Source organism: Schistocerca cancellata, chromosome 3, assembly GCF_023864275.1.
Source record: "Schistocerca cancellata isolate TAMUIC-IGC-003103 chromosome 3, iqSchCanc2.1, whole genome shotgun sequence".
NCBI lineage: Eukaryota > Metazoa > Arthropoda > Insecta > Orthoptera > Acrididae > Schistocerca > Schistocerca cancellata.
This window is the reverse complement of record NC_064628.1, coordinates 651,327,260-651,355,220: the sequence shown is the minus strand read 5'-3', so window position 1 is coordinate 651,355,220 and position 27,961 is coordinate 651,327,260. Positions and strand designations below refer to the sequence as shown.

The 27,961-nt window shown below is 39.4% G+C and overlaps 1 protein-coding gene across 1 annotated transcript in view; it reads right to left on the bottom strand.

The window, feature by feature from the left end:
• LOC126175608 (uncharacterized) overlaps nt 1-27,961 on the bottom strand; it is a 331,979-nt gene that overhangs the window by 43,862 nt on the left and 260,156 nt on the right. Inside the window, exons 4-5 of the mRNA XM_049922489.1 lie at nt 22,201-22,550; nt 2,243-2,458 (exon numbers count right to left, since the gene is read on the bottom strand). Coding sequence (XP_049778446.1) covers nt 2,243-2,458; nt 22,201-22,550 — 566 coding nt within the window. The remainder of the gene's footprint in view (nt 1-2,242; nt 2,459-22,200; nt 22,551-27,961) is intronic.

The window sequence follows — 27,961 nt, the reverse complement described above, 5'->3', positions numbered from 1 at the left end:
GTTATCTGTATACATAAATGATTTGAATATAATAGAGGGAAACATTCCACGTGGGAAAAATATATCTAAAAAGAAAGATGATGAGACTTACCAAACAAAAGCACTGGCAGGTCGATAGACACACAAACAAACACAAACATACACACAAAATTCTAGCTTTCGCAACCAGCGGTTGCCTCGTCAGGAAAGAGGGAAGGAGAGGGAAAGACAAAAGGATTTGGGTTTTAAGGGAGAGGGTAAGGAGTCATTCCAATCCCGGGAGCGGAAAGACTTACCTTAGGGGGAAAAAAGGACAGGCATACACTCGCACACACACACATATCCATCCGCATATACACAGACACAAGCAGACATTTGTTGGCAGAGAGGGTGGGCAGCAATCTGCTGCTGTTTGCTGATGATGCTGTGGTGTACGGTAAGGTGTCAAAATTGAGTGACTGTAGGAAGATACATAGAAAGATACAAGATGATTTAGACAAAATTTCTAGTTGGTGTGATGAATGGCAGCTAGATCTCAATGTGGAAAAATCTAAGTTAATGTGGATGAATAGGAAGATCAAACTGTAAAATTCAGATACAGTATTACTAGTGCCTGCATGACAAAATCAAGTTGTTTAAATACCTGGGCATAATGTTGTAAAGCAATATAGAATGGAGAGAACATGTGAGAACTGTGGTAGGGAAGGCAAATGGTCGACTTTGGTTTACTGGAAGAATTTTGGGAAAGAATGGTTCACCTGTAAAGGAGACTGCATGTAGGACTCTGGTGCGATTTATTCTCAAGTACTGCTCCAGTGTTTGGATCCGTTCCCAGTGGGATTGAAGGAAGACATTGAAGAAATTCACAGGTGGGCTGCTAGATTTGTTACCCTTAGGTTTGAACAACACATAAGTGATGCTGAGATGCTTGGGGAACTCAAATGTAAATCCCTGGAGGGATTTCTTTTCATGAAACACTATTCTGAGAATTTAGAGGACCGGTATTTGAAGCTGACTGCCAAACAATTCTACTGCCGCCAACATACACTGCGTGTAAGGACCATGACGGTAAGATATGAAAAATTAGGGCTCATACGGAGGTGCGTAGCTTTTTCCTTGCTCTAATTGCGAGTGGAACAGGAAAGGAAATGACTATCAGTGACACAGGATACAGCACAGGATACTTCCGCTATGCACTGTATGGTGGCTTGTGGATTATTGATGAAGATATAGATACTTTCTCATATGGTACAAAAATGTTAATATAATTGTACACAAAGATAATTATAGTAAATTAACCTTACTCAAAGAAGACGTCCTTTCACATATCCAGGTTTTTGATAGTGGCTGCTGGTGAATGTACTTACTTAAAAGGGATTAAAAAGTGGTAATAGTTTTTTTAATTTGTAAGTTTGTGATCTGGGCTATTTTTAGCTGACAGGAAACAAACCAAGCAAGGCACAGTAAATGTAATCCAAATCATACATGAGAATATAAAACATGCACTGGAAAATTATGAATAGAATGGTAAAATATCAAATGTGCACACGCAAGCATATGTGTGTGTGTGTGTGTGTGTGTGTGTGCACGCCCACACACACACACACACACACACACACACACACACACACACACACACACACACACACACAAAGAAACAATGGCAGCTAGTTGTGTTTTTGTAAGGTTCAGGGTACAGTTAAAAGCTACACAAGTAGGTCATACATAAATATGTGCCCCAACAGAAAATCTGAAAAATAATATATGGTTCACACACTTTTACTTGAAAGGTTTTAGAGTAGACATAGGACTGACTAATGTAATGGGACCAATAAAAGAAATTACTTGCAGAGGTAATGAACAATTAAATGTCTAACGGAACTGTAGTAGTGCCCTATAAACTGACATATGCTCCACCACACCTTAAATATCAGTCTCCATTAAATTTGAAATTACATATAGTGAAGTTTAACAACTGTACTGTAGTCACTCAAAGTCAAAAAGCTGACTGCAAATATTGGCAGTTGTCATTGTAACTGATCTATTTGCATGAAGCATTATTATTTCAGCTGATTGAAAACTAGTAATCTAAGACATCAAGAGAAAGTGTGCACATATTAGCATTTCTGTGTATAGAATTTATACACTGTTTTTCACTCACATGCAATTCTTACTCATATCTACACTGAATAATTCAAAAAAGATTCTTATTATATAAAAATCACACTTCAGATATCCCTTTGGATTATGCTACATTATGTACCTCTAGATCAATTTCTGGTGGTTCAGTTTCACTCAAATCCATGGCATCAGTGATAGTAGAAGGGGCTGTCTGTGACTCATCGGCAACTGTGGTTTGTGATTCATCTGGTTGGTCATCTGTTGCAGGCACAGCTGCAGAAGTACCTTCTGGCTCCCCAGATAGACCCTTGGCTTCAAAGCAGTCATAATAGCACTCATGTAAAATGAGAGAGCTAGCCTGCAGACAGAAACATGATTAAATAACAATAGAACACATACATTAAAAAATATAAAAGAATAAAACTGGTGCTGAAACAGAAAATAATATTTTTTAGCTGTCATATATCTTATACTGTACACTAAAACATTAAAAGTACTGTAAACAAATGTTACAAATTTTATCGGGCAAAGCAGAAATCTAATTCTCTTCTTGCATTTACACTAACTGTGCTATACACATAGATACAGTTATTTACGTCTACTTTCAATGACACTGGAACAACATAATTACTTTAACACTTATGCACAAAAGTGTATGATTGGAAAAGTTAGGAAAATAGAAAGACACAATTGAACATTCATGTTAATGATCATCAAGATTTTCTCATAAAAAGAAGCTGTGCTATGTGTATGCAAGGAGTACCACCTGCTTTGAATACACACATTACTCAAAGGTAAGAAGAAGCATTGCACATTATGGTTTTACAGGGTCTCAGCCAAGTCTACACTTTTCTTTGTGAACAGAGCACAGTCTCTTGATGAAATTGCAAAAATGGCACAAAACATTATATGAGCATTGTCTTGAAAAATACAAACAGTTGCCTAAACAACACTGATGGTTTCACAAAGTACCATTCCAGACTTTGGTAGTGGTTTCTAGGTACGGAAATTTTGATTGTAGATCAATACAGCAGTAGATTAGACACATTGCTCATTCCAAATGACCCATGCTGAGAAGATCATTGACGATGTTTTTTAGTTATCTGCATATTCCATGAATCATAATTGCAATATCCAGTTATGAGGTGAACAGAATTCTTCTGTGTGGTACAAGTTGCAAAGCAAATATTGTATCAATTTGTATTTTTAATTTAATTATATAATGTATACTTTATATTATCAGTTATGTGAACAAAGATTGTTATGGCTGTGAGCTCACTCTTTTCTATGGCACACTACAGATGAAATATCTATGCATAGTGTAAGTCATTTCATTTTCATATTTAATTTTTTTATGCTACTACTGTCTATAACTGTGAATGATCATTAATGAAAAAGTTCAAATGAGAGAAAATGTACTAACTAGTCTGATGTGGCTGTCATGCCTTCCTTTCTTGTGCCAATCTCTTTTATCTCAGAGTAGTATGCACACCCAACACCTCTGATTCTTTGTGGGATATATTACAATGTCTGTCTTCCCCTGCAGTTTTCACCCATTACTGCCAACTTTAGTACAGGTACCAGGAAAGCTGTTTGCTGTCTTAAGAAATGTCTTACTATCCTCATATTTCTTCTAGACACTATTTTCCAATTTTGCAGAGAATCTCCTTATTTTGTGTCTTATCAGTCCACTCCATTTTCACCATCCATCCGTAACAATGCATCTAGAATGTTTTGGCTCTGTTCTTTTCACTTTTCCCATGGTTCATGTTTTGCTTCCATACAATGCTGTGCTTCACATGAACATACTCAAAAATGTTTCCTCAAATTAAATCAAACAATGGAAAATCCAGGATGGAATATTGATGATGATGATGATGTTTGGTTTGTGGGGCGCTCAACTGTGTGGTTATCAGCGCCCGTACAATTACCCAATCTTTGCTCAGTCCAATTTCGCCACTGTCCTGGATGATGATGAAATGATGAGGACAACACAAACACCCAGTCATCTCGAGGCAGGTGAAAATCCCTGACCCCGCCGGGAATCGAACCCGGGACCCCGTGCTCGGGAAGCGAGAACGCTACCGCGAGACCACGAGCGGCGGACAGGACGGAATATTATGAGAAGGAAAGTAGCTACTCATCATACAGCAGAGATGCTGAGTCCAGATAGGTACAACAAAAAGACTCTCATAATTAAAGATTTTGGTCATTGGCCTTTGTCAACAAATGCACGCGTGTGCGCACGCGCGCGCACACACACACACACACACACACACACACACACACACACACACACACACACACACACACACACACAAAAATGCTCACACACACGACTGCAGTCTCAAGCAACTAAAACCACGCTGTGAGCAGCAGCATCAGTGCATGGTGGGAGTGATGACTGGGTGGGGGTAAGGAGGAGGCTGGGGGGCAGGGAGGGGGGGGATAGTATGGTGGGGGTGGCGGACAGTGAAACACTGTAGGTTAAGTTTAGACAGAGGACAGTGGAAAATTGAGTGGGGGGGAGGAGGGGGGGGGAAGTAGCAGAAAAGGAGAGAAATAAAAAAAGAAGAAAAGACTGGGTGTGGTGGAGGAATTACAGCTGTATAGTGCTGGAATGGGAACAGAGAAGGGAGTTGGATGGGTGAGGACAGTTACTAAAGAAAGTTGAGGCCAGAATGAAGGATGTATTTCAGGGAAAGTTCCCATCTGCACAATTCAGAAAAGCTGGTGTTGGTGGAAGGATCTGTATGGCACAGGCTGTGAAGCAGCCATTGAAATGAAGGTTCTTATGTTTGGGAGCGTGTTCAGCAACAGGATGGTCCACTTGTTTCTTGGCCACAGTTTGTCAGTGGCCATTCATGCAGACAGCCAGAACTTCCCGGTTATCATGCCTACATAGAATGCAGCACAGTGGTTGCAGCCTAGCTTATAGACCAAATGACTGGTTTCACAGGTAGCCCTGCCTTTGATGGGATAGGTGACATTAGTTGCCAGACTGGAGTAGGTAGTGAGACTGCAGTTGTGTGTATGAATTGCGTTTCAAAAACTTTAATTGTGAAAGTCTTTTTGTTGTGACTATCTATGACTGATCATCTCTGCTACATGGTGAGTAGCAACTTTCCTTTTCATAATATTGTTACTTTCCTCAAATTAAGATGTATGTTTGATACTAGCTACTTGACTTCTTTTAGCAACAAATACCCACTTTGCCTCTGCTAATATGTTTCTTATATCCTCCTAGCTTCATCCATCATGAATTATTTTACTTCCGAGGTAGTAGATTTCCTTCATGTCATCTAACAGATAGCCCCCCAATTTTGATGTTAATTTTATCATTAATCTCATTTCTCTTACTACTCATTGCTTTTTGCTTTTACCCTCAAACCATTTTTTATGCTCAGTAGACTGCTCATGTCATTCAACAGATTGTGTAATTATTCCTCACCTGCACTGAGGACAGCAATGCCATTGGAAAATCTTAACCTTTTTAATCTCAGCACCTCTCTGGTCTCACATTCTTAAAATCCCCCCTTGGTTCTTATACATATTGAACGATATAATACCTGCCTTTCCATACAGTTCATACCTATTTATCTGATAGCCATTTACTTGTCAAACTATTTTAAGCCAACAAATACCTTGAAAGTTTCTTTACTTTCCTTAAATCTTGACTTCATTATAAAGTGCAACTGTCTTTGGTACCTTTATCTTTCTTAAAGCTAAATTGAACAATGGAAACTTCAGATTGGAATATAAACAACATTCCAGTCAGAGCTGCCGATGGTAGCAGCTGTGTTTATGAGATGTGCTTGTTTGTGTGTAAGTATATGTGTTTTCTTTACTGAAGAAGCTTTGGCGGAAAGCTATAATGTGTAACAGTCTTTTCATTGTGCCTGTCTCCAACTTAATGGATTATCTTTCCAGTGAGTAGAAATCTATCTTTTTGTAATGTTGTTAAATCTAAACTGATCATTGTCTACCAGATCCTCAGGTTTCTTTGACAGTCCTTCTGGATGTTATTCTTATAAGCAAATTGGATGCATGAGCTGTTATGCTGTACAAAATTTTTGAGATAATGTTACTTAAAATCCGTCTTGATTGCAAATTTTTTTTTATTATTCATATGACCGGTTTCGGTTTATTCAGAACCATCTTCAGATCTGATATGCATGTGAAAGTTGCTGGATTTGGACAGGTTACTCCTGTAACTGAAATATCAGATCTGAAGATGGTTCTGAATAAACCGAAACCGGTCATATGAATAATAAAAAAAAATTTGCAATCAAGATGGATTTTAAGTAACATTATAAAATCACTGATTGCTGTTATCCCATAAAACATTATGTCTGTTTTTGCAAAATTTTTGAGGCTTTTGTGGTCACTTGTTAATGTATGCTGGGATCTTCAGCCAATTTTCCTGATGTTTTACCAGCCTGAGTGGCTGGCATTGTCTAAGGTTCACCCTCCATACCTGGTGGAAAACTGTAGTTGAGTCCACAGTCAGAGATTATATGTACCTTTTGTGCCATCATCTGAGATCATTTATAAGTGGTTCTCGCATTGCTACCTGCAAAAATTTTTTGCTGCCTCGCAGGAGTCTAGGATCCATTTACCTTGAGCCTTTCCTTTCCTTGTTGAAACTCTTGTCATGTTTCTGAAGTTCTATGGCTTCCCGAACAAACAAACATTGTAGCTCTTCTTCACAGCGAGAATCTATATGCTGGTGATCTTATAACCTGGGTCAGTCTTAAACCATTTATGAGTGATCCTGGTATTGATGGATATTCAGTCACTCGAACATGGACTACTCCACATGTACACAGTACGTGATTTATTTCCAAGATGCAAGTGGGTCATTTTTGACCTTTGCTGATCTGAAAAACTCTATGGTCTTGATTAGTTTTAGGAGTTTTTACACTATGTTTGCATGAGGTACAGCTGATTCTGTCCCTCACTCTGGGCATGTATGGCAGAAAGGCACTATCCAACATTTCTTCTTCTGACATGTCACTTTGCCTCATGTTAGGTTTCATGATACTTCTTATGCAACTGTGAAGTATCCATTTCTCCTCAGAATGCATTCCAGGTGTTGTATATTTAGTCTGAGATGCTGCAGTGATAATTCTTGTATTTGTCTGCCTTTTATATCTTCAGCATTATGTGGATGATATTCTTCTGCTAGTGTAATGGTATGTCTCTAGTTTCATAGATTCTACAAACTAACATGAATGATTGTTTGGTCTCCAATTCCTCAATGATTTAAGAAATTATGTGGGAATGTCGTGTATACCTTCTGGCTTGTTTGATCCAAATTGGCATCCATTTCTTTTTCTATCACATCAGCAGACAATTATTCCCTCTAGTAGAGGACCTCAATGTTCTCTTTCCACCTATCTACTCTCTCCTCAACATTTAATAATGGAATTACCTTTTCAGTTTTATTGTTGACAACTTTACTTCTAATTTTACCAAAAGATATTCTACCTTTTCAGTGTGCTGTCCTTCCAATTACATTTTCTTTTTGATTTTGTCACATTTTTGTTTTGCTTTATCTTCCTTCCAAGCAAACATGTTTCTCTTGTGGTTCCTGAACAGTGTTGTTGCAATTTCTAGCTGAAATTTATTGCAGTACTGAAGGAGTCTCTCTCCTCTTTCATTCCTACTACTGGCTGTTATTCCTTCCCCTACTACATTGTCCAAATCCCTCATGATTATCAAAGTTTCATAAATATAAAAGCTCACAGCAGAAAGTGAAAATAGGAAAAGTAAGTTAATGTTTTGACATCCAGCAAATAATTGAGGACATAGGTTGCAAATGCTACTCTGAGATGAAGAGGTTGGCACAGGAGAGGAATTTGTGGTGGGTTGCATCAAACCAGTCAGAAGAATGGTGACTAAAAAAAAGATGAAATCTTGCATATGTGACTGAAAACATGGCCCATATGTAAAGAACAGTATTTTAATAACTTTCTTGAGATACTATCAACTCTGTGGCAATTTTTACTTTTGAGAGTTTTTTTACCATCTTAATGTCTTTGGCAGAGAATGGAGTAAATGTGATTGTTCTGTAAGCATGTGGCACTGCTCCCTATTTGTATGCAACTCCTTTATCACTTAAATTGTCAATGCGAATCTCCTGAGGATGATAAACATGTTGGCTACCTAATATCTATCATTTATTATATGGCTGTTTTCTTAATAATTAAATCCTCAGAAACTTTAACTATCCTCTCATTTCACTTTTAACTGTTTTAAATGCAGATTTATTGTTATTATCTCAATGGTTTATTTAATATATTATACACAACATTTTTTTTAATTTTTTTTAATCAATTTCCTTAAGACAGCAGAGTATTACCAGCACCATGATATCAGCCCTATTCATTTTTGCTTATCCTTATCATTTCATGTAATCTCTTTTCCTTGCATGTGCTATTTTGATTCCTTCTGTAATCCATGACTCTTTGTGTCTTACTATATTCTGATTAAAATTACTTTGTGACTGACAGATTGCAATGGCAGGGGGACAGTGTTGCCAGTGCAAAGCCAGTCACACTTCACATGGTGCTGCATTTAACTTAGAAAACAGGCAACACAGTAAGCATGTGACACATACAAAGGAACTATGATTGAACTGTGGCTGGACCCCATCATTCAACTCGCTGAAATGTCAATCACAAAGTAATTTTAACCCATGTATAGTGCCATACTTCATTGTTTTCTTGAGAAAGCAACTGTTAAAGATCAACAGAAATCCATTTAGAAATAAATCACAACTTAGAACTGATATCTGTCACACTTTACCCACCATTTTAGGAAAGTTTCAATATCAGGAAAAGCAGAAAGGTCTGCAGGGGACTGAAGCTTAGTACAGCACCTGGCAGTCATCTGACTACATAAACAATTTCTGCTTATTGCATAGAAACAGAAGGAAAGATCACTTACTTCGTCTTCAATTGCAAAACTGCTGGAAAAAACACAACCTTTAAATATATGTGATTATGCATCTAGAGCAATTTGAAGTGTCTACGAATGTGCTGAATGCAATAAGTAAGGCTTGTCATGGAGGCTTTAGATTCTGAGTGTCAAACAATGGAAAATTCAAGATGGAATAATGACAATATTATAAAAAGGTAGATTGCTACTCATCATAGAGGAGTCTCACACAGGCATAACAAAAAGAATGCTATACATTTGAGCTTTCGGGCAAAATGCCATCATCTAAAGTGGAAAACACACAAACATTCATGCAAGCAGCTCACACACACACACGTGACCACTGTTTCTGGCCACTGACGTCAGACTGTGAGCAACTGCACCTAATGGGAGTAGTAATCAGTGGGTGGTGGGGGAAAGGTGCAGCTAGAGTGGGAGTGGCAGGTAGGGGGGAGGAGGGTGTAGTGCTGTTTGTGGTAGCATGTAGGGACTCGGTGGGGACAGGGTAGGGCTGCTAGGTGCAGTCAGAGGGTTTGGCGGACAGGGGGAGGAGAGAAGCAGAGGAGGAGAAAAAGACTAATGGGTGCATTGGTGGAATGAAAGGCTGTATAGTGGAGTGGAGTGGGAACAGAGAAGGGGACAGGTGGGTGAAGGACAGGGAGTAGCAAAGGTTGAGGCCAAGGTAGCTATGGCAAAGCAGGATATATTGCAGGAAGGGTTCCCACCTGCACAGTTCAAAAAATCTGGTTTTGGTAGGAAGGATATATAGATGGCACAGTCTGTGAAGCAGTCCTTGAAGTGAAGCACATTGCATTGGGCAGCATGTTAAGCAACTGGATGTATAGCTGTATCTTGGTCAGGGTTTGTCAGTGGCCATTCATGTGGACAGACAGCTTGCTGGTTGTCATGTCCACTTAGAAAGCACCACAGTGGTCTTAGCTTAGTTTGCAGATCACATGACCACTTTCACAGAATACCCTGCCTTTGTTGGGATGGGTGGTGCTTGTCACCAGACGAGTAGGTGGCAGTGGGAGGATGTATGGGACAGGTTTTGCATCCAGGTCTGCCCTGGAATGACCATGAGGACATCCTATCTCCATTTTTTCCAGAATCTCAACCTTCTCCCCCATTCACTCCACCTGGTCTGCCTTAACCCAACAAGCCACCTTCCTTGATGTGTCCTCAGAGTCTTTTGTGGTGGCATCTAGCTTCCTCAATGTTGACCTCCACCTCAAAGATGACTACATCAGTACCTCCATCCATGTCAAAGCTACCAACCACCACCAATATCTCCACTTTTGACAGCAGCCACCTGTTCACACCAAGAAATCCCTTTCACACAGCCTAGCCACCTGTGGCCATCGCATCTGTAGTGATGAGCAGTCCCTCTTCAAATATACCGAAGTTCTCCCAGCCTTGTATAGAAACAGGCCTCCTGTGCCATACCTATCCAGTCACCTACCACCTCCCAGTGTTTGGCAAAGGAGCACTCCCTTCATGACACGGTGACAACCAGGACTAGGGTGACAGACACACATTCTCTGCCATGGTTTCGACTACCACTCACCGTGCTTTGAAATTAGGAACATTCTAGCCACTATCCTTCCTACCCTTCCTGCAGTGGTATTCTGCACCCACTGAAATTACGCAATATCCTTGTCCAACCCTACACCACCCCTGCTCCCAACCCCTGCTCATATCCCTGCAATAGACCTAGATGCAAGATCTGTTCCATACATCCTCTCATCACCATCTATTCCTGTTCAGTCAAGGCATCAAAGGCAGGGCTATCAGTGAAAGCAGTCATGTGATCAACAAACTAAGCTGCAACCACTGTGCTACTTTCCACATGTGCATGACAACAATAAGGTGTCTGTTCGCATGAATGGCCACTGACAAACTGTGGCCAAGAGACAGTTGGATCACCCAGTTGCTGAATATGCTACCAAACACAACGTACTTCACTTCAGTGACAGCTTCATTCATAGCCTGTATGATCTGGATCCTTCTTACCAACACCACCTTTTCGGAATTGCAAAGGTGGGAAAGCTCCCTGCAATACAGCCTACATTCACATACACCTCAAGCTTCATTAGTCCTTGTCCTTCACCCACCTATCCCTTTCCCTGCTTCCACTCCATCCCACTAACACCTTTCCATTCCACCAATGCACCCATTAGTCTTTTCCCCCCTCCTTTACTTCTCGCCTTTTCTGCTGTCGCTCCCCTCAAACCTCCTGACTGAACCTAGCAGCCTACCCTTTCCCCACCACATCCCTGCATGTTCCCCCACACTATCCTGCTATCTCCCCCCTCCCTACCTCAGCCTCTTCCTTAACACCACCACCCATGGACTGTTCTCCCATGAGGTGCAGTTACCCGCAGTTTGGCCTCAGTGTCCAGAGACTGTGGTCATATATGTGTGTGAGATGTGTTTGTATAAACATGAGTGTGTTTTCTACTTTATAAGAAGATCTTTTGGCTGAAGGCATGAATTTATAGCAGTCTTCTTTTGTTGTGCCTGTCTGCAACTCCCCATCTCCTCCACATGGTGAGTAGCAATCTATCCTTTTCATGATTCGGATTTCCACATGTATGTACAAAACATGAAGTGGCTGAGTAATTGGCTTAGGTCCTCCATCACTGTTACATTGCAGTGGTGCTTTTGCAATGATTTGAGAACCTCTGCATGTACACTACCGCTCGGCAATTTCAATACACCCTGGCATTTCAGATTTACAACACAAATCAAACGTTATTTCTCAAAAAATATAATTATATTAATTTCCACATATATAATACAATCACAATCATTATATTTTACTTTCATCAAAGTATCCTCCTTTGGATTTAATGTCTGCCTCACAAACTCAAGACATGCGGTCAATCAGTTTTTGTAGGTATTGTGAATCTATATGATTCCACCCACCCTTAACAATATTTCAGAGATGTTCCTTGCTGGATATATTAACTTCCCTGATATGTCTGTCCACTTAATCCCAGACCATTTCAATGGGATTACAATCGGGGCTTTGGGACGGCCATACCATATCATTCAGTACTTCCTGTTTTTCCTTTGACACAATGTAGTTCGTACAGTATGCCATCCGATGTTTTGGGTCATTATCCTGTTGCAAGGTGAACCCTTTCCCTAGTAAGCACAATCCACTTCATATTGCATGATACTGAAGTACGCAGTGGTACTGCTTCTGATCCATACATCCTTCTATTTTCACAATGTCGCCAACTCAATTTCCATCAAAACATCCCCAAACCATAATAGAACCTTCACCATGTTTAACTGAAGGTAGCACACACTGCTGGGCTACTCTTTCCCCTACAAATCGGTGAACAAATATTCTCCTTCTGGTTCCAAAAATCTCGAACTTCATTTCATCAGTGAATAACACCTTTGTCCCCTCTTCCAATGTTCAATTATGATGTTTACTAGCCCATTCAATTCTCTTCTGCTTATTTATGGGCCTTAGAAGGGGTTTTCTTGCTGTGACACATCCTTTCAAGCCGGCTTCAGTCAGTCTCCTTTTTACTGTTGCAACGGATATTGTTGACGTGTTTATTTCTACCAATTCTGCATGAATTTGGGGCCTGTTTTGAATCTATTTCTCTTACTGGTAATTCTGATATACGTATCATCACTTTTAGTTGTTTTACGAGGTCATCCTGATTGTGGTATGTCCTTATTGCTATCTGTTGTCTTCTGGTGGTGAAGGGTGTATTGCACTCCCCCTATAAATACCCTACACTGTTTCGCAATTTCGCTGCGGACATCACATCACTACAGGTAACAACACAGGTGCACCAATTGCAGCGTCCGTCAGCAAATAGGTAAACAAACATATCAGATAGGTATACGACATTTATGTACACAACATTGTTTGTTGGATACTATTGTATCTTGATGACCACAAACAAAAGTCATGATGTGTACAACTGTTGTTCTATTCCTTTGCTTCCTCAACTGTACCCATGGTATTAGATCTTATCTACAATAAACTAGATATCATTTATTGGGTGTATTGAAATTAATGGCCAGTAGTGTAAGTGATTGGCTTATAAACGAGAATTTCAAGTGCCACTGAGAATTTGGTCCGGCTAGTAGTAATTTGTAGAAAGTCTAATGATAAGGTTATTACAGTAAGTAACAGTTGCCTCATAAATCTTTATTTTCTTGTTCAATATGTATATAGTTCATTAAGCTGAGAAGGACCACGTGAATATTCAAAGATGTAAAGGTAACCAAACACCATATAGTTGAGGCACTGAGTGACCAACAGGCTCACAAAAAAGGCTGAAAATAATTCTATAGTTTCAGAAAATGTTCTTCTTCAGAACTAACTACACACATAAAGGGCTACATTGCCCCAGATGACTACAGAACCAGGAGAAGCAGATCTGGGAGAAGATGTTGAAGTTCTGTTGGAAAGGGCATAGACTGACCTTACTTTGGGTCCAACTATAGCAAGGTTGTGGATATGAGGAATGCTTGCATTTACAAGTTTAGCATCCATAGTGAAAAGTATGGAATTTAATGGTAAAGCGACAAGAACTGTGGAAGGTAGTGGAGGAAGTGATTTAGAATCTTTGAAAAAGGACATAGTGGAGACTTCGAACAACTGGTTGAATATGTTGGTCAATTGAGGCAGAGGATATGTCAATGAGAGTGTTGTAACTAGACATGATGTTGAGACCGGTAGGGAGACTAGAGAAGTTAGGTTTGTGAAGAGATGGGAGCAGGTAAAGAGTGGGTGTCTGGAAGCATACTACTATGAGAAAGTAGGATTACGAGTTAACATCCCACCCATAGCAGAAGCATACTACTATGAGAAAGTAGGATTATGAGTTAATATCCCATCCATAGCAGGGTCAGCATAGGATAGAAAATAAGTCTTGATTGTAAAGGTCTGAAGAAGGAAACTGGCTGTATTCTTTTCAATTGAACTATCTTCTGTTTACTTTAAGTGACGTATGGAAATTACGGGAAATATAAATTTGGGTATTCGGACAAAGATTTGAATTTCAGTTCTCCCAAGTGCAAGTCGAGTGTCTTAACCACTATGCTGCATCACATAGTTCAGTTTTTGGAGAAAGATGGATTCAGGTGAGATTTTGAGAGGAACCAAATGTTCTGAACAGCTGATGGAGCTCACATTGGACAGCTGATGGAAGAGTAAGGAAGGGAGGAGGTACCACAATGATGAGATATATAAACAACATTGTTCTACATCTACATCTAAGTGATTACTCCGCTATTCACAAGAAAGTGCCTGGCAGAGGGTTCACTGAACCACCTTCAAGCTGTCTCTCTACCATTTCACTCTCAAATGGCGCACAGGAAATATGAGCACTTAAATTTTTCTGTGTGAGCCCTGATTTCTCTTATATTATCATGATGATCATTTCTTCCTATATAGGTGGGTGCCAACAGAATGTTTTCATAATCAGAGGAGAAAACTGGTGATTGAAATTTCATGAGAAGATCCTGTTGCAACGAAAAACGCCTTTGTTTAATAGATTGCCACTCCAATTCACGTTTCATGTCTGTTACAACATCTCCCCTATTTCGTAATAATACAAAATGAGCTGCCCTTCTTTGAACTTTCTTGATGTCATCTGTCACTCACACCTGATGCGGACCCAACACTGCACAGCAATACTTCAGAATAGGGCTGACAAGCGTGATGTAACCAGTCTCTTTAGTAGAACTGTTGCACATTCTAAGTGTTCAGCCAATGAAGCACAGTCTTTAGTTTGCTCAACCCACAACATTATCTATGTGATGGTTCCAATTTAGATTATTTGTAATTGTAATCCTTAATTATTTAGTTCAATTTACAGCCTTCAGATTTGTGTGACTGATCGTGTAATTGAAATTTAGTGGGTTTCTTTTAGTACTCATGTGAATAACTTCACACTTTTCTTTATTCAGGGTCAATTGCCACTTTTTGCACCATACAGATATCTTATTTAAATCATTTTGCAATTTGTTTTGGTCATCTGATGATTTTACAAGATGGTAAATGACAGCATCATCTGCAAACAATCTAAGAGGGCTACTGAGATTGTTTCCTACATTGTTAATATAAATCAAGAACAATAGAGGGCCTATAACACTTCCTTGGGGAACACCAGATATTAATTCTGTTTTACTTGATGACTTTCCATCTATTACTATGAACTGTGACCTTTCTGAGAGGAAATCATGAATCCAGTCGTACAACTGAGATGATATTCCATAGGCAACCAGTTTGTCAATAAATCGTTTTCTTCGAGCTGGCTGGGAGGCCCCATCTGGGGAAGTTTAGCCACCAAGTGCAAGTCTTATTTCAGTCAACAACATATTGGGCAACTTGCACGCCAGTGATGGGGATGAAATGATGATGAGGACAGCACAACACCCAGTCCCTGAGCGGAGAAAATCTCCAACCTGGCCGGGAATTGAACCCTGATCCGTTTGCATGGAAAGCGAACACTTTACCACCCTGCTAAGCAGGCAATTCATAACGGTCGAACACAGTATATGTTATAAAACTGTACTGCAAATCAATGTTAGTGATATGGGCCTGTAATTCAGTGGATTATTCCTATTTCCCTTTTTGGGTATTGGTGTGACTTGAGCAAATTTCCAGTCTTTAGGTACGGGTCCTTCTGTGAGAGAGCAGTTGCATGTAATTGCTAAATATGGAGCTATTGTATTGGCATACTCTGAAAGGAACCTGCCTGTTATACAATCTTGACTGGAGGCCTTGTGTTTATTAAGTGATTTAAGCAGCACGAAGGATATCTACTTCTACGTTTCTCGTCTTGGCAGTTGTTCTTGACTGGAATTCAGGAATATTTAATTCATTTTATTTGGTGAAGGAGTTTTGGAAAATCATGTTTAATGACTCTGCTTAAGTGGTACTGTCATCAGTGTCTTCATCGTTGTTATCGTGCAGTGAAGGTATTAATTGCATCTTGCTGCTGGTGTGCTTTAAGTATGACCAGAATCTCTTTGGGTTTCCTGCCAGATCCCAAGACAGAGTTTCCTTGTGGAATTTATTAAAAGCATCTCACACTGAAGTATGTGCTGTATTTCAAACTTCAGCAAAACTTTGCCAATCTTTGGGATTTTGTATTCTTTTAAATTTGGCATGCTTTATTGGTTGCTTCTGCAACAGTGAGTGATCTAATCCATTTTGTGTACCATGGGGGATCAGTACCATCACTTATTAATTTATGTGGTATATATCTCTCAGTTGCCATTGATACTATCTCTCTGAAATGATTCCATTTCTATGCTTACATGATCAGATCGGTAGGAGTGCAGATTGTATCTCAAAAAGGCTGTAAGAGCATTTTTGTCAGATTTTTTAAATAGATGTACTTTGCGTTTCTTTTTGATGATTGTGGGTGTTATGGTATTCAGCCTAGCAGCAAATGCCTCGTGGTCACTAATCCCTGTATCTGACATTATACTCCCTATCTATCCAGGATTATTTGTTGCAAAGAGGTCTAGTATGCTTTTGCAACCATTTATGCTTCGAGTGGGCTCATAAACTAATTATTCAAAATAATTTTCTGAGAAAGCATTCAGTACAATTTCAGATGACATTTTATGCCTACTGCTGGCTTTAAACATATAATTTTTCCAGCATATCGAGGGTAGATTGAAGTCACCACTAACTATAATTGTAAAAGTGGGGTACCTATTTGAAATGAGACTCAAGTTTTCTTTGAAATGTTCAGCAATTATATCTCCTGAGTCGGAGATTGATAAAACAATACAATTAATAGTTTAGTCCGATTGTCAAGTATAACCTCTACGCATACTACAGGGTGTTTATAAATGAATATTGGGGTTTTAACGCTTCATAATATTTATTATATTAAACTAACAGTTATGAATGATATGTCAAATGAAAGAGCAACACAGTTTTACCAAGAACCTTATAAATGTTCAATGTGAGCACCATTTGTCACATGGCGCACATCAAGTCTATAGCTGAGTTCTTCCCAAACGTTGATAAGTGTGTCTTCAGTGATTGTAGCAAGAGCTGCTTCAATCCAGTTTCTTAATTCAGGGAGGTCTACTGGTAGTGGAGGCACATCCTTGATGAAGCCCCAAAGGAAAAAATTGCATGGTGTTAGGTTGGGTGAACATGGAGGCCATGCAAAGCAAGCCCTGCCATTGGGGCCCTTGCGGCCTATCCAGAACTTGGGTACAGTGAAATTCAATCAATCGTGTACTTTGCTGTGCCAGTGAGATGGCATTTATAAGGTTCTTGGTAAAACGGTTTGAGTTGCTCTTTCATTTGACATATCATTCATAACTGTAAGGTCAATATAATGAATATTATAAAGTGTTAAAGCCCCGATATTCATTTATAAACACACCGTATTTCACATGAACCGTCTACTTCAATTTCACTAAAAGGTAAACTACTTCTGACAGCAATAAATGCTCCACCACCAACTGTATTTAATCTATCTTTTCTGAATACTTTTAGGTTGTTTGAAAAAATTTCATCTGAACTTATTTCCAGCTTTAGCCAGCTTTTCATACCTATAACTATTTGAGCTTCAGTGCTTTCTATTAGGGCTTGGACCTCTTGTTCTTTCCCCCACAGCTATGAAAATTTACAACTACAATACCAATTGTTTCTACAGCTACCTTACTGTGTTTTACTTGCCCCCTTTTAGGTGGACACCCTTTCTGTAGTTTCCTGGGACCCTCTAAACCAAAAAACCGCCCAGTCCCTTCCACACAGCCCCTGCTACCTGTGTGTAGTGGACTCCTGATCTATTAAGTGGAGCCCGGAAACCCACCACCTGATGGCGCAAGTCAAGGAATCTGCAGCCTACAAGGCCACAGAACCACCCGAGACTCTGGTTCAGACCCTCCACTCGGCTTTGCACCAAAGGATCACAGTCAGTTCTATTGATGATGCTGCAGATTGTGAGGTCTGCCTTAATCTCGCAAGCAAGACTCGCAGTCTTTACCATTTCCGCCGCCGAACCAAAGCGACACATGTCATTGGCACTGACACGAGCCACCACCTGCACCCTGTACTCTTCATGGCATCCGGAATCACCCTTCCCACATCCGTAATGACTCCTCTCAGTGTGCACACAGAGTGCACACTGGCTTCCTTCTCCTCCTTGGCAGTCATGTTCCTAAGGGGCCCCATTACACACTTAATGTTGGAACTTCCAACTACAAGAGGGACGGGAGAAGAGCACTGATAACTAGGGGAGGGATGAGCATGAAGGGAAGAGGACAGATACGAAGTGGCACAGAAAGAATACCAGGTGCAGGATGATACAATTATCTAATGTTATTGGGAAGACTGGTGAGGAGTGGTAGCTAGAGGGAGTAATGCTGAGAAATGTGCATAGGTGATAATAAATTCAGTTGGGAAGAGCATATCTTAGAACTGCTATAAAACTAAAGGTTCAGTGAAAAAGAGAGCGGGATGTCAACATGTGTAGAACACGCTGCTGCCTGCAGCCATGATCAAACAGAGCACAGGCAGGATGCAGTGATCCAGTTGTTAAATAGTGCTTGTTTTGAATGAGTCAGCTGCTGTACAATACACATGAGTAGTAGTTCTATGCTCACTGCTTGCTTCTATTTGCACACTCTTTGAGATAGCAAAGAAAGTGATTGTATGATATTAATACTAAATGAGAAGACTATGGTGAATTTCACTGTCTTTGCAAGGAACTGTAGTTTTGTTAAGACCACTTCTCAGTTACTCTCATATGTCTCATGAAGTACTTGAAACATTATTCAAGCTCACTGAATTAAAAATCTTGACTACCTTTAATTGTGCACCATTAATCATCTAGTGAAGATATACAATGGGAAAATCTTTAAGACAGTCAAGAATTTTTTTAAATGATCCACTAGAATGATATTGTAATGTTACTCTGTAAAGGCCTAGTCTTTGTACGGAATTGGCGACTTTCAATTTCATGCAAGAATATTATTATAACTGAGCTGTTTTTTACAAAAAAATATTCACATAGTAGTATGTATTATGTAAATATATGGAATAAATAAATGACTGAGTGATTCAGACTCGCGGGTTGCTGCCTTTTTTGACAGATATTTGTATTCAGTATGACATGCGTTGTACAAAAGTATGTTTGCATGATCCAATTTAGTTAATCTTGTGGTCTCTTCTGACATTTCCTCCAGTTGCCCACACTTGTCCACAATTGTCTCTGTAGGAAATCACAATCTGCCAGGTGCCCATTGTTAGCAAGAAAAACTAGCATGGGCAACTGCCTCTTGTTTGACCAGGACAATGCCACAGTGTGCAACACAGGGACTGTGGTGGTCTGTGACCATTGTCATTACAGTTTGCCTGCTTTCCCTTTGACCAAGTCTTAACAAAATTTTTATTTCAGAATAAATGTTGTCAGACATGGGTCATATAAAGATTTAAAAAACCTGGCAAGCCAACTGAAGTTTTCCAAAGTCTAAAAGCATGTGTAGCATTTTTGGTGTAGTTTATGTTGTAGTTTGTGGTGTAGTTTCAAGAACATCCTTCAGATGCCTGTTCAGGGGACAAAAACTACTGAATCCCACTATATTTCTTAATGACATTTCTCATAAATAATATATATCTTTTCTAAGTCAACAGCTCAGTTAATTGATTCAATATTAGAAGTAAGAATAATTTACATAAAGAATTATGGTTAAGAACTTTTGTCCAGAACAGTCTCCATCATTCAGGAACATACATTTTCAATAATTTGCCACTAGCCATTAAAAGATCAGCTACTATTAAGGCACAATTTAAGTCATGAGGACTTACTCATGACCAACTTCCACTCCACTGAAGAATTTCTTACAAGAGCCAACTGATGTTTACATTGTTAATAATATCAAATAAAATGTTATGTAAAATCTGATTTTTGTGCATCTTCTTTGCTGTATTGTGATCTGTCTGAGTAATGAAGCACTCTTTCTGTATGATGATGTGTCGCTAGAATAACTGGAGAATGATCTTTAGCACTCCAGTGAGTACACATTTACATGTTTGTTAAATGTTTGGTATTAATTTTTAAATCAAAACAGGTTTCAGAATTTTTGATAACTTTTCAGCCACGAGGACCATTTTATTTAGCATCTGCGGAAGGAACATTAACATAATGTACAAGGATTGTTCAATAAATAATGTCCCACAATTTTTTCTCAGAATGCATTACTGCTAACAATACCAAATAACACTTCTTTTAAATGTACTATTTTAGTCCCTCTTACACTCTATGGCCCCTATGTATAGGAGCATGAATTCCCTGTCGGTGAAAGCTCTTGCCCGTGGCTGTAATATGTTTTATTGCATAAATTACTCTCTTATTACCATCAAAATGTCTCCCACTTAGCGAATCCTTAAGTGGCCCAAGTGGGTGGAAGTCCAAGAATGCCAGGTCTGGGATACAGAGTGGATGAGAGCAGTTAGGTCCAACCCAATTTGATGATATCGAGAGCACTGAGACTTATGTGTGGATGTGCACTCTCATGCTGAATGAAGATTTCTTTTGGATTCATGTCAGACCAAACACATCAGAAATGGTTCTTGAGTTTGTTCACAGCTTCACAGATGTCACTGAATTAATGGTTCATCTTTTTGGCAACACATCTGTGAGAATGATGCCATCATTATCCCAAAAGACTGATATCATGACTTTGCAGCAGAGGAAGCTGCCCTGAATTTATTCAATTTTGGTGATTGTGGGTGGTGTCACTACAGTGCCTGTTTTTTTGTTTGCGACTTAAAGTGATGCACTCAGGTTTCACTAGCTATAATGATCCATGACACAAAGACCTTTCCATTGGCCTCACAATGCTTCAAAAGTTCAGATAAAATGTTGTTTCTTTGAATCTCATGGTCTGTTGTGAATATTTGTGCAACCCATCTGTTGTGTGCATTTGTGCAGCCCATATTGAGTACACCTTTGTATGTCTGAAAAACACAAGAGTCTCAATCACTGCCCACGCATTTCTGATTCTCGCCAACAGCTGAGGACCCAATTGTTGAGTTCTGATGTGCAGCCCTACACAAATAATGACATCATGTGATTTACCATGTTGGGAACAGTGGCTGTGATAGGGCGACCCAAATGAGGCTGATTGCAGCACACTTCTTGACACTTAAATTCTCTTTACCCACTGCCCAAAAGCACTTTCATCAACTGCATCATTTCTATTATTGCATTATCCTGCATAACTACTCATTTATGGATGTTCACCACAATTTTTTCTTTTACAACCAGGAATTCAATTACAGCACATTGCCTGAAATGTGTTTCTTGTAAAGACATTATTTTGATGGTTCACTATGGCTTATGGCTCTGCTATCTGTTGGAATTGTTTGCACACATGCACAAAGAAACATCAAATCTGAATCACATAAATCAACATTTTCTGATATACTAACAGCTGTAAGAAAAAGAATTGGGGCTTTATTTATTTAACTACCCTTCTCTCTCTCTTTCTCTACGCTCAATATCAGTGTAATTAATTAATTGAGCAAAAGGCAATTTAAATAGAGAAAGAGATACTTTTAATGAAATGTATGCAAGTAATTATTGTGGACTCAAGTGGATCAGAGACCAATGACAATAGCATTATCCTGCACAAGTACTCATTACTTTCTAAAGCACTACAATACATAACCATTAATTTTCATATCTCTAGATGTGTGTCTTTCTGCAGTATCTGCTTTGCTGTAGTAGTATTATTTTCTTATTAAGAAGAATATTATCACAAAGAATAGGGTTCCTCTACAGGCAACTAGATAGCCAAAAGTAGCATTTTCCCCATTTTTACTGGTCAAAGCATAGCACTACTACTTTAAAATGCTATGTCATCTGTTTGGCCCACAACTGCAGTTAATAAACCTGTCTTATTTTGATGGAAAAAGCTGACAAAAAAAAAAAATCCTCTTTCTGTCTCTAATCCTCAGAACTGCTGTGGTCTACCAAAATTATATCCTCATTCATTGACAGTAATTTATTTCACATTTTTACGACACCAGAGTTTCCTCCTGATTCTAGTATTCCAGATGTTATATTTCACCATTGACTCTATTACTGGAAGCACCAATTTGTAGCATTTACAGATAAATACAAAATAAAATCATTATACCTGGTCAGGATCCAGTTGGGGGCACGAATCTCCACATTGTTCATACATGACAGCGGCACCATCTGGGTCACATACAAACTGCACGACAGGGGGTCGGGCATCCAGATGTCTTACAGTAGGTATAGTATTCAGAAGAGCATAAAAAATTGCCCCCAGTAATGCAGTGGCAGCCAGGAGAACTCGTATAGTCTGCCCTCGAGGTCCACCCAATCTATCAGCAAGTGGACACGCAAGTAGTGGGCCTAGGAGAGCCACAAGAGCAGACACCACCGATACAACTCGTGATTCAAATAACGTCAGTCCAACTGCTTCCATATGCAGTGGCAAGAAGGGAAAGAGGCTTCCAAGTCCTGCAACAAATGTTTTTCATTTATGGATACAACCATCATTTACCAAATGTCTATATACAGAAGCGATTTTTAACTAAATCTCATGGTGTATTTATTAAGGAATATTTCTAAAATTGTTAATTACATGTATGGTGGCAATGAAATTTTAGTTTCTGTGAACAAGAATACTAAGGTACAGTGATGAGTATTGCATGAGGTAAGTAAAATTTGTTTAAATTCTGGTGGTTGAGGTTTATACAGACCCAAGATTGGTCAGTAAGGGATGATTTACTGTTGAAATACAACCATTAATGATTAATGCAGTGGCAGTACTCTGAGCTGGATTACAAACATACAACTAGTGTTTTATCTAGCAGTGGTAAGGACCGTGTTGATCATGCTACTACATCATATGATGACATTAATCTTGTTAACCATTATGTTACTTTCAATACGGAACAGATGTGTCTGCAACAAATTTCATATTTAACTTTTTTTTAGTTTTCATGATCAGTCATAAATGCACATCACTTTACATTCACCCATTACAAAAATTTACTTACAAAGCTCTTATTTTTTACTGAAGAAACAATTATTTCAAACTAAACAAAACAGTTGCTCCAGAGAAGGATTTTTTTAAACTAATGAGTTAGAAAAGTAAATCCTTATGCTGTAATCAGAGTCCTAAATATCACTTAATACTTCATTTACCACAAAGTCACACCTGGCAAAATATATCATCAGTCAAGTAATCAAATTCCTGTCAATAAGTTCTCTTCTTTTAGATATTGCAAACGCCTTAAATTTTCAATTCCATGATTTTTACCAGTATTATTAGTTATTTTCACCTATTCCAATATTTATAGATATGTCAAATTGACAAGTTTGGAAAATTTAGAGAGCTCTGAAAAAATAGACATCCATTGTCTATCTGAGCACCATATAACTACAGAAGGGAGAAATATAAAAAGTTACACTCTAGCACCTTATTTGTGTAGAACTAATATGGTACAAAGAAAAATTGTTACATAATATATTAAGATAGAACCAAGTTCAAAAACATTGAAACAAGTAGAATCTGTAGTAAACAGCACACAGAAATGTGTGCTTGTGAATTAATACTGTAAAATACTACAATTTTAATTGTATAGATCCCAACTAGAAAATTCTGAAGTGTTTATGGAGCATGTGGATTCCTTACCATGCTCTATTTGATTTTTGAAAATATAATGTAACTGGGTAGACAGAACATCTTCTCACCAAGCCGATGGCAGGAGAACATACACATACAAAGGTTAAGGAAATTTACAAGCTTTCAGAGCCAGTGACTCCGTCTTCTGGCAGAGGGCTGAAAGGAAATGAAGAGGAATAAAGAAAATGAAGAAAGGAATAGTTACTGAGGAGAAATGCTGAGACTGAAGAAATTAAGATAAATTAAGGTCAGGTGGGTGGCAAGAACCAAGGACATGTTGTTATGCTAGTTCCCACCTGCAGAGTGCTGAGAATTGATGGTCTCGGGGAAGAATCCAGATGATACATGCAGTGAAAAAGGCACCAAAGTCATGACTGTCTTGTTGTATAACATGCTCTGCAACAGGATTTTCTGTGTTGCCAGTGTACACATTCTAGCTACTGTCCATTCAACCTGACTGACTGATAACTCAGTGGTTGTCATACCGATGTAAAAAGCTGAACAGTGTTTACATAACAGCTGGTACACAACATGTGTCATTTCATAAGAGGCTCTTCCTTTGATAGTGTATGTTTTGCCAGTTACAGGATTGGTATAGGTTGTGGTAGGAGGGTGCACAGGGCAGGGGTAACAGTCAAAGGGTAGGAAAATGGTTGCAGAAGCGGCATGGGATCAAAGGTATTGCAGTGACTGGAGGGGAAGGGGAGGGGGGAACAAAAAGCTGTTCTAGGTTGCTGGGAAAAATTTCTGAGCATTATTATCCTAACATAATGCCCTGAAATGACGTCCATTCTGCCAGACATTTTGCCCAACATACCTAGGATAGTTTTTCATTTACCCTTTCCCCTCTTCCCAATATTCTGGTAAGAACCTATGCTTCCTCTGCACCCATTTCATGACACTATGGCTCCTACCCCTGTGACTGTCCCCACTGTAAGTCATGCCCTGTGCACCCTCCTTCCACCACCTATACCAGACCTGTAATTGGCAGAACACACACTATCAAATGGAGAACCACTTTTGAAATGCTATGCCATGTGCCACTTATTATGTAAACACTGTTCAGCCTTTCACAATAGCATGACGACCACCAAGTTATCAGTCAGCATGAATGGACATAGACAGAGTGTGTACACTGGCAACACACAATACCCTGTTGCAGAGCATGTTCTACAATGTGACAGCTGTTACTTCCATGTCTGTTTCACCATACATGCCATCTGTATTCTTCGATCAGACACTAGATTCTCAGAACTCTGCAGATGGGAACTGTCCTTGGTTCCCGCCATCCACCTAGCCTTAGTTTATATTAATTTCTTCAGTCTTGGCATTTCTTCTCAGTAACTATTCCTGTCTTCACACTCTTTTAGTTTTCTATGTATCTTTTACTTTCTGACCGGTCTATTTTTCTCTGAACCCCCCTCCCCTTCCATCTATCACATACAATGCACTTAGCTTTCTGCTCTTATCAACTCTTGCAAGATTGTTGTTTGTTTGGGGAAGGAGACCAGACAGTATGGTCATCAAACTCATCGGATTAGAGAAGGATGGGGAAGGAAGTCAGCCGTGCCCTTTCAGAGGAACCATCCCGGCATTTTCCTAGAGTGATTTAGGGAAATCATGGAAAAACTAAAACACGCTGGCCGGACGTGGGATTGAACCATCGTCCTCCCGAATGCGAGTCCAGTCTCTAGCCACTGCGCCACCTCGCTCGGTCTTGCAAAATGTTTTGTCAGTAATCTCTGTCTTATTTTCAAATCTCATCCAGTGCAGTCACCAGCAATCAATCTTTCTTTCTTGCCCCATCCAGTATGTCTTCCCTGACTTGTGGCTCTGAATGACTTTTCTGAACTCTCCCCAGTTCCTAAACCTCACCAGTCCTTTTTCTTTGTTACTCTTCATTTTCCTTCTGCCTGGAGATGGAGTCACTGGCTCCAAAAACTTGCAAATTTCTTAACCTTTATATGTGTGTTTTCTTCAGCTGCTTTCTGCTTGGTGAGTAGATTTTCTGTCGGTCAAGTTACATTATAATACTATACTATCTGTCAGACAACAGCAAACAGTTAATAATCTGTGGTGGTTTCAGTGTATATTTTCTAATGGATTCTGATAGAAGAAATGATCTGGAAACCTTATTTGGATCCGATAATTTGATCTCAGTAATTAAATTTCTGTCAAGAGTGGTTAAAGGCATTAGGACTCTAACTGATAATGTTTCCATTGATGAAACTCAAAGCAATAAAATAATAGTGTACCCAGTAGCAAATGCCATCGCTGATCATGATGCATAGTTAGGATAAATCAGAGGTAGTGCCTTACATAATACAGGGTGGTCCATTCATAGTGACTGGGCCAAATATCTCACAAAATAAGCATCAAATAAAAAAACTACAAAGAATTAAATCGTCTAGCTTGAAGGGGGAAACCTGATGGCGCTATGGTTGGCCTGCTAGATGGCACTGCCATAGGTCAAACAGATATCAACTGGTTTTTTTTTGAAAATAGGAACCCTCATTTTTTATTACATATTCGTGTAGTACATAAACAAATAGGAATGTTTGAGTTGGACCACTTTTTTCGCTTTGTGATAGATGGCGCTGTAATAGTCACAAACGTATAAGTACGTGGTATCACGTAACAATCCACCAGTGCGGATGGTATTTGCTTCATGATACATTACCCGTGTTAAAATGGAATGTTTACCAATTGTGGAAAAGGTCGATATCGTGTTGATGTATGCCTATTGTGATCAAAATGCCCAACAGGCTTGTGCTATGTATGCTGCTCGGTATCCTGGACAACATCATCCAAGTGTCCGGGCTGTTCATTGGATAGTTACGTTATTTAAGGAAACAGGAAGTGTTCAGCCACATGTGAAACATCAACCATGACCTGCAACAAATGATGATGCCCAAGTAGGTGTTTTAGCTGCTGTCGCGGCTAATCTGCACATCAGTAGCAGACAAATTGCGTGAGAATCGAGAATCTCAAAAACATCGGTGTTGAGAATGCTACATCCAACATCAGTTGCACCCTACCATATTTCTATGCACTAGGAATTGCATGGCAATGACTTTGAATGTTGTGTACAGTTCTGCCACTGGGCTCAATAGAAATTACGGGATGATGATAGATTTTTTGCATGCATTCTATTTAGCAACAAAGCATCATTCACCAACAGCAGTAACATAAACCGGCATAATACGCACTACTGGGCAACGGAAAATCCACAATGGCTGCACCAAGTGGAACATCAGCGACCTTGGCGGGTTAATGTATGGTGCGGCATTATGAGAGGAAGGATAATCGACCCCCATTTTATCGATGACAATCTAAATGCTGCAGTGTATGCTGATTTCCTACGTAATGTTCTACCGATGTTACTACAAGATGTTTCACTGCATGACAGAATGGCGATGTACTTCCAACATGCGGTATTGAATAGCATATTTCATGACAGGTGGATTGGTCATTGAAGCACCATACCATAGCCCGCACATTCACCGGATCTGACAACCCCGGATTTCTTTCTGTGGGGAAAGTTGAAGGATATTTGCTATCACGATCCACCAACAACACCTGACAACATGCGTCAGCGCATTGTCAGTGTATGTGCGAACATTACGGAAGGCGAACTACTCGCTGTTGAGAGGAATGTCGTTACACGTATTGCCAAACGCATTGAGGTTGACGGACTTCATTTTGAGCATTTATTGCATTAATGTGGTATTTACAGGTAATCGCTCTGTAACAGCATGTATTCTCAGAAATGATAAGTTCACAAAGGTACATGTATCACATTGGAACAACCGAAATAAAATGTTCAAACTTACCTAGGTTCTGTATTTTAATTTAAAAAACCTACCTGTTACCAACTGTTCATCTAAAATTGTGAGCCATGTGTTTGTGACTATTACGGCGCCATCTACCAAAAAGCGAAAAAAGAGGTCCAACTAAAACATTCATATTTCTTTATATACTACACAAATCTGTAATAAAAAAAATGGGGGTTCCTATTTAAAAAAACGGAGTTGATATCCGTTTGACCTATGGCAGCACCATTTTGTGGGCCAACCATAGCGCCATCTGGTGTCCCCCTTCAAGCTAGACGAGTTTTGTTCTTTGTGGTTTTCTCATTTGATGCTTATTTCATGAGATATTTGGCCCGGTCACAATCAATGGACCATCCTGTAGATATTCCTCAGTGGAAATCAGAATACTTACTGATTCCAGGACAAAT